The sequence below is a fragment of the Pecten maximus genome, chromosome 2 (assembly GCF_902652985.1).
Source record: "Pecten maximus chromosome 2, xPecMax1.1, whole genome shotgun sequence".
Taxonomy (NCBI): Eukaryota; Metazoa; Mollusca; class Bivalvia; order Pectinida; family Pectinidae; genus Pecten; species Pecten maximus.
Window position 1 is genome coordinate 24,945,229 of NC_047016.1, and position 8,453 is coordinate 24,953,681.

At 33.9% G+C, this 8,453-nt stretch overlaps 1 protein-coding gene across 1 annotated transcript; it reads left to right on the forward strand.

Annotated features, from left to right (window-relative positions):
• The first annotated feature begins 263 nt into the window (after positions 1 to 263).
• On the forward strand, positions 264 to 5,947 carry LOC117321597 (chymotrypsin-like elastase family member 1). Its single transcript, XM_033876069.1, has 6 exons — positions 264 to 357; positions 635 to 812; positions 1,899 to 1,998; positions 4,168 to 4,330; positions 4,920 to 5,062; positions 5,487 to 5,947. The coding sequence occupies exons 1-6, from the start codon at positions 291 to 293 to the stop codon at positions 5,634 to 5,636; spliced, it is 801 nt and encodes a 266-aa protein (XP_033731960.1). The 5' UTR covers positions 264 to 290; the 3' UTR covers positions 5,637 to 5,947.
• The last annotated feature ends 2,506 nt before the right edge of the window (positions 5,948 to 8,453 follow it).

An 8,453-nucleotide genomic window follows, 5' to 3' on the forward strand; every position in this document is an offset into this window, starting at 1 on the left:
AACGCATGTTGTAATTTTCCCGGCCGATTAAGTTTCAACCACTTGTGATATTTTTGAGTTCAAAGATATTACAACTTAGCTGTAGGGTTCTGACGATTCCGTGACAATATATTTTACTGATGATAATGGACTTATACTCCGTCACGATATCTCTTCAGAGATTATATCTACTTTGTGTCACTTACAGATCGTACGTTGTTACACAATTTGCCCGAAGCAAAGTTGATGGAGGGGATGATTAGAACATATAAATACCAGTTTCGGCTGACGATCAGTACTTCGAAGAAATCATGGACACACGATTGGTTCTGCTGGCCCTGGCCATCTGTGGGCTCGCTGTGGGAGCCAAGCTACCTGGTAAGATATACCTACATATTTTAGAGTTTTTTTGTTTGATGTTTTTTTTTGGGGGGGGGTGGGGGGTGGTGGAGGGTTATTTATTTTATTAATCGATTGATACGTGTCAATATACCAATGTTGTGTCACATGTATACATTATACATTATCAATATGACATTTCACACGACTGTTACGCGACCAGGCATTCACGAAATATAAGATTCATTTTATTTCATGAAACGAAATAATTTTGCAACCTGCTACACTGCTATCATTAAACTGCTGTTCCTTATAGTGGACAGCGACGAAAATGGTCTTGGATTGCCGTCTGCTATTGTTGGAGGAACAAAGGCCGCAAAGGATGCGTGGCCATGGCAGGTGAATCTGCGGTACAGGAGAGACTTTACGTGTGGCGGTACACTTCTTAATGGCGATACCGTACTGACGGCGGCTCACTGTGTCAACGAAAGAAAGTAAGTCACACGAACTATCATACCCCCACCCAACTTTATACATTTACGTTTATTCAGAAATGTTCTAACATATATTTAATGCATTATAAAATCATGCTTGAATATCAGTCTGTTTGCTAGTTTGGTTAATACGATACTATGGTGTTTGCTGTAATTTATTGTTTCTCCGACGCCCTCGGTTTTCCAACGAATGGCCTTATATCCATTCAAAGGCAGACCACGGAGATGATAAGGGCAAATTCGTTTTCTTTTTCTGTATTTATTAAATAATTCCTTACACCTGAGTTTTCGCGGAATAATTCTTGCTTGCTTCTCTGGTGCGTTTTACGCTTTGAATATAAAGAACGGGCCTCTTTTTATAAGCTGTTTTTTTTTTATCTTTCTATCAATGTGGTTAACTTCACTTTGTTTACTTTATTCTTCCATTCCAATCACCTCCTATGTTGATATTCTTCCTTTCAATTCTACACATTTGTAACCAGTCATTTTCTAAAGTTCTCGATGTACGTCATCTTCAAATTATTTTTTTTTCTATATTAATTGACAAATATTTTTTCTGCATGAACTTAACACGGACATACTCGTTATGAAATCAGAATTGGGTATATAGATTGTCTTTACAAATGCTTTTAGACACGTGTATCCTTACACGTATTGCAGAAATGTCCATGACACAACTTGCACTGTAAGGTGTTAAAACTTTATCACACGCACGCATTGGGGCACATTTTACAAACCAGTTATTGGTTATTTTTGCCACCCATGCGTATTCCGTTTAATTAAGAGTTCAGGAATTCGGGTTTTCGCTACGGTTTGTCCCTTTCCTTACATTCTTTTTCTCCCTGTTTTGGTTTGAACCATGGAATTCAAATATCAATTACACCACTAATCATAGTTGAGTGTTGCCATTTAGTTTTACCATTTAAATGTTGCAAACGTAGGTGTATAAAATATAAATGGAACTCTAAGAGCCTGTATTTCATGTATATGAAAATGACATTGTTATAAGTATTAGTTCATATTCCTTTTTTAGTAATTTACAATTAACAGACTATTACTAGTGTGTTAAATTGTTTTCTTTTGAAGGACAAAGCAGTTCAGAGTAATAGTAGGGGATTACAACCGAAAAAGGAACGAAAAGAAGAATAGAGGTGAAAAAAAGATAAAAGTGAACGAAATAATAAAGGTATATGAAATATTACATCAAGGTATCGTATATTATATCACGTATATCATATATTACATCAGATATATCATAAATATTATCAGTTATATCATATATTACATCAGGTATATCATAAAGAATATCAGCTATATCATATTTTATAACAAATATATCACAAATAATATCAGCTATATCATATATTACATCAGGTTTAAAATATATAACATCAAGTTTATATATTACATCATGTATATCATATATTACATCAGGTATATCATATACTACATCAAGTATATCATATATTACGTCAAGTACATCAAAATTGATATCAGTTATATCATATATAACACCGGGTTTATTATATATTACATCAGATATATTAAATACATAATATCAGATCTATTGTAAATAATATCAGTTATATCATATATTACATCAGGTATATCATTAATAATATCAGCTATATCATATTTTACAACAGATATATCATAAATAATATCAGCTATATCATATATTACATCAGGTTTATAACATATCACATCAAGTTTATCATATACAAAATGTATTACATCAGGTATATCATATATTACATCAGGTACATCATATATTACATCAGGTACATCATATATTCCATCATGTATATCATAAATTATATCAGCTGCATCATAAATTATGTCAAGTACATCAAAAATGACATCAGTTACATCATATATTACATCAGATATATCACATACATAATATCAGGTATATCATACATTACATCAAGTATATCATATATTACATCAGGTATATCATATATTCTACCATAATACGCTGTGTTGTTCTACTCTCAAGCCATCATATAAATGTGCTGACTGTTGCATATATAGAGGTTACACAACGAGTGATCGTTGGATATGGAATTTGTTTCACACTCGTAAGTTATTTTTTTTTAAGTTACGAAAAGACACGAGCTAAATAACTTACGAGTGTGAAATAACTTACATATCCAAAAATCATGAGTCGTTTGACCTTTTTCTACCACAATAATATCGGCTTGTGATATTCCGGTTTTGTGATTGGTAAAGAATTCGATCTTTGACCCGAGCTGCAATGGCAGTGGCGTAGGAAGTCGTCAAAAATTGGGGTAGGGGGGGGGGGGGGGGGGGGGCAATATTTGTTTTAACCTTAATTTTTACTCACTATACAAATCGTATGCCATCTCCGCAAAGTTAGCCAATAATTATCATTTCAACATCCCAATGATAATTTATGTAGAACAAAATAAGTTATTTACCGAAATCAGGATATATTAATTATAGTAAAACATAAATCACCAGGCGCACGGATCCAGGAGATTTTCGAAAAGGGGTGGGGGGGGGGGGTCCAGTAATTTAGTGATAATGCGAGCGCCATAGGCGCGAGCCGAATTCTTTTCTCCATTTTTAAGACTATAAAAAGGCTATAAAAAGGGAAAATTTACCAAGAATAGGTATTCACTTTAAAAACTTATTTTTCCTTAATAATTGACAGGTTTTTAACTTTTCAAATCTCATATAACGTGTATCTAAAGCAAACCTTACATGCTGCTAATATGTCGACAACAGATGTCAATGCCGTTTCATGTTATACGGTGTTTCAATCATTCGTACCTGTCGGTAATTAGTAAATTACTCTATTTACGTTAAAACCGCGCATTCTTATCAGTGTTGTGTTTCTGACTTGTTCTTATTATGAAATCAATTAACTTCACAAATTATCATCAACTTATCGAATTTATGTGATGAAGTTAAGCAAAATTTCGTATTAAGGTATAAATATTGAATTACCAGACTAGTGCAGACGACCGATACACAGGTCTGAGGATTGATATACTAGTATAAAAGTCGGAATATTCAGGATGTACAAGATTAAGTTGTTAGAAAATTTACAGATATTTATCGAAATAAATATCAAAATTAGTTAGTTTTTTTCCTTTTTTAGATTTTAGATGTCAAAAAGCGTGGGTCAAAAAGATAGTTTGCGCCCCACTGTAAAAACGGGGGATTCCAAAACAAAAAATAAACACCGTGGCCATTACTATCAGTATTGTGTTTGTTGTTTTGTTTAATAATGATAAAGTGTTTATGATGACTATCATAATAGTGTAACTCTATACGGTTAATCATTTTTAAAACTACTAGTTATAATCGCGTGTGTATGTTTTTGTAGCATCCTGATTATGACGGTGGAGTTCTACATGATCTGGCAATCATGAAGCTTAAGAAAAATGTGACGTTTAATAAATACATTCAACCAATACCCGGACTGGCGAATGACACCATGGACTTGATGAACAGTACTTGTTATGTTACTGGATGGGGAGCAAACAGAGGTTTGTGATATTTAGTTAATTATGTTACTGGTTTGGGAGAAAACAAAGGTTCATAATATTTAGTTAGTTATATTACTAACTTGGGAGAATACAACTGTTTGTAATATTTTGTTAGTTATGGTACTGGCTGGGGAGAATACAAAGTATTGTGATATTTACTTAGTTATGCAACTAGCTGGGCAAAGACAAAGGTTAGAACTATTTTTTTGTCAATAACACAGGACATTCAAACATGTGTCATTTAGATGTATTGCAAACATTGATAGGTACTTGGTCACAGTTCAAAAATAACTAATGGGAAATAACTCAACGTAGATTTGGTCACCTTGTGTCTCCCTGCAAGTGAACATAAAAGGAAAACCCACACCATATGTAGTCGGTTTTCCGCATTCGTTTCCACCTACATCATCTGTTCCCCGTCAATGTGGCTCCTCAGTCGACTTATCGGCATCCTTGTTTATTTTATTGCATTTTCCTAGTTTTATCTCAAATAACCTCTCTATTTACCCAGGAATCAAACTGGACAAACGTTATTTTCAAATGCATTAAACGAAGCAACATTAAATGATATATATCATCCGCTCCACAGGACCATCGAGTTCAGCGAGAATCCTTCAGGAACTTCAAACACCTGTGGTGACCAATGCACAGTGTCAGACCGGCATCGAGTTCGATTATCCTGTCACTGACGATATGATCTGTACGGATTCGGAACCAAAAGGCTCCTGTTATGTAGGTTCACAACTACAAACCGATTGTCTCGTGCTTTAGACCTTTTATTTGAAATACCAATTGGCGAAATGCATTACCTTTGAGATAATCAAGCGATAAGTACCAAATTGGTCATATCATTACACAGACTAACCTTTACATAAAAGATAGTCTTTTCAAAATGTAATATTTTGAATGTATACTATGACGTTTAATGAACTACACACTTGGTTAGATAGTAATATTACAGTACCGTTGCAATTTCTGTTCGGGTCATCTGTCCTAATATGCAGGATTCCCCACCGGAATCTTGATGGCTTTAGGGATAACGAATACCGTGTCTGCTGGTAACATTTGTGCTTTGTATTTGGATATAAACGATCCATTCCTTGAATTTTTTTAATACACACTAGTTATTAAGTGGTGGTGGTGTTGTATTTTCCAGGGTGACAGTGGCGGTCCTCTCCAGTGCTTGGTGGATGATACCTGGGTACATGCGGGAGCGGTATCGTGGGGTAACGAGGACTGCAGAGTCGGCCCTTCCGTGTATGCGAGGACCTCTTATCACAGGGATTGGATATTGAATAACATGTAGAGAGTAATACCACAAATCAAATATGAACTTAAACAGGCAGCCGTTGGGTGACCATGATGTAAAATTTCTATATGTTGATAACCTACACCGACCATCTTAGTTTATAGGAACTGTGAAGTAGTGTATGCTCAGAACATTAAGAAGATTTAGAGAATTACAATACCAGCGTGTTCGTGACAGCATCTTGCATTCTCATGTCAACATGCTGATGTAAATACCATTTGCGTCTTTACGTTATTGAAGCTTAGCATTGTTTTTATATACATAATATATATATATATACATTCCTTAATAAATCTATTGTTTTCCTATCTCGTGTTTTGTTATACAACGTATGAGCTTTGTCAGGAAATCATTCAAGACCAATTGCAATTAAGTCATAAACCGTCTCAACATATATTACATTACAAATATACCATCTCGACATATATACACCTCTGTCTAATGGGACTACATTACAAATATACCGTCTTAACAAATATACATGTCTGTCCAACGGGACTATACATTATTAATATACCGTCTCAACACAGGTGCACTTCATTAACAACATGTATACACCTTGCTTCGAACTCGTAAAAATATCGAAATATATGTTATATTAAACGGAAAAAATATAGAAATTTATCAAACTAATAAAAAACTTATATTTTCACTGCAGCGATGAGCTTAAGTTTAGCGTGTTATTTTAAAAACCTCAAATATCCTCACCATATGTTAGAATTGACAACACTATCGAGTCAAATAATTTTACATCATTTGGTAAGGGAAAGTTTCTAATTTTTCTACATACTGCAAATAATGTTGTTGAGCCTGCAGAATTAGTCGTTCTTTCACTCTGGAATTTTTTTTTAAATATTTTTTTTTTCGTAAATATCAGATTGATTTTTTTTATGGTGTTAACCTACAGCTTCCATGTTGAACATTAAAATTCAAAAGCATTCAGCGCAGACTGCAATTCTCCTGGCGTTTCTGACATTAGAACGGTATCATCTGCATAAAGTATAATGAATAACTTCAGATATTTCCAATGGTATCAACACTTAATGTGTTAACTGTATATAAAACCAATCTACGTTGTTTACTAGAAAAAATCTATCAAGTCACTTAAGTATGTGGTGATGAATTTTCGCCCTGTTTAAACCGATATTGCAATTGAACATTACAGCTAATTCAGCGCTATCTTTAACGCAAGATTTCGTGTTAAAATACAAATCATGAATTACATTAAATATAAATAAGTTGTAGTCGAGAAATGAAGAATAAAACATATTATATATTGTTGAGTACTAGTACCCCTTCAAAAAGTCCGCTTGTACGCCTGTTATAACAAGCAGTTATTTAAAATTGGCGTAAATACTTCACCTATAACTAGAGTTATCGCCCTTTTAAAATAGCATCATATTCACCTTGGCTATCCCCTGTTTCTTATTCACCATCACACTCATTTATGTCGGCACATGTGTTAAGATTTTTAAAGTATTGATAAAGTTTTTCGGTGTCCATATCTATACCCTGTTTTTCTTACTGTCGATTATGTTATTAAGAATATTCCAGACAGCTTTAATAATCTTTGATGTGCTTCTGATTTCTCTCTTTTTCCCATTTCTCTTGATTAAGCTTTAAAAATTTGTTCAGAAATAGTCGATATTCCTTGCCTGCTCTCTTTAATCGTTTCCAATTTGTCAAAGTTTTACTATTTCTATAATCATGTTTTGCCTTGTGAAAGTCCCTCCTTTTCATTATTATTAGACCCGTGCTTAGCAGGTTAGTACATTTGTATATAAAGGACATAAGATAGTGGTTACGGTCCCGTTTGAAAAACCTTACAGGCAGGCTTGGGTCTCACTAATGTGAAAATTAAAGAGATCCGCATTAAGATTACTAGCAAAATTTCTAAACTGACATAGAAAACTATACATTTTGAGATCCTTATAGTACTTAAAAGCATTGGAACATTGAAGACGAGTATGAATCTTATAGATATCATTGTAGGAAATGAACAGGAAGGATCATTCCATTCTGACATGATGGACGGGACGAAACTGTATTATATAATTGAGTTCTAGAAGTTGGAGCTTTAAATAATCTACAAGATGTCGAGAGTCATTATTGTCTCTTGTATTGACAAAAGGGTGTAAAATATAATGAATTATTGGGGTGGGGCAATTTTTATTCGCGTAATTGTAAATCAGTATCAATATTACGTTTTCAGTAGTGGAGCACAAGAGGAACGATACCGTGCATCCCAGAAGAATAAACATCTGCTGCCTTTACGACACATACACAGCGCTATCCACTGTACAGAGAGTATAGAGAAATCGTCATGATAGATATTAGAGTATTTGTCGTGACAGACATTAGAGTATTTGTCGTGATAGACATTACATAATTTTCGTTGATAAACATTAAAGTATTTGTCGTGACAGTTATCAGAGTATTTGTCATGATATATATAAGAGTATTAATTTTGTGGTTATAGACATTAGAGTATATTCTACATGCTCACTGTGTGGATTCGGTGAATAAACAATCGTTGCTTTCAACTATAATGACACTTTGACATTATGTTATTGATGTTCGTTCAGCACCAGTTAGATGTGTAATGTGATAGATTGTCTTCCGTTCAGCCATTTGGTATACCATTATAACCTTCGCCTCAATCTATAAAAGCTAACTTTGTAAACTTTTTTTTGTTATAAAGAGGCGGCATAATAGGTAGGTTCGAATGTGTTTGTAACATTAGTGTTAACGCTGTCTTGAATCTTCATTATTTCTCTAGATCGAAAAGTAAGTGTTTGTTATTACTGTTTTTGC

What these genes read in the sequence shown, in the direction of transcription:
- LOC117321597 (XM_033876069.1), top strand. Translation starts at nt 291, where the DNA reads ATGGACACACGATTGGTTCTGCTGGCCCTGGCCATCTGTGGGCTCGCT. An exon ending in TGGATGGGGAGCAAACAGAG is followed by an intron (nt 4,331 to 4,919) that starts GTTTGTGATATT and finishes TCCGCTCCACAG; the next exon opens with GACCATCGAGTTCAGCGAGA. An exon ending in AACCAAAAGGCTCCTGTTAT is followed by an intron (nt 5,063 to 5,486) that starts GTAGGTTCACAA and finishes TGTATTTTCCAG; the next exon opens with GGTGACAGTGGCGGTCCTCT.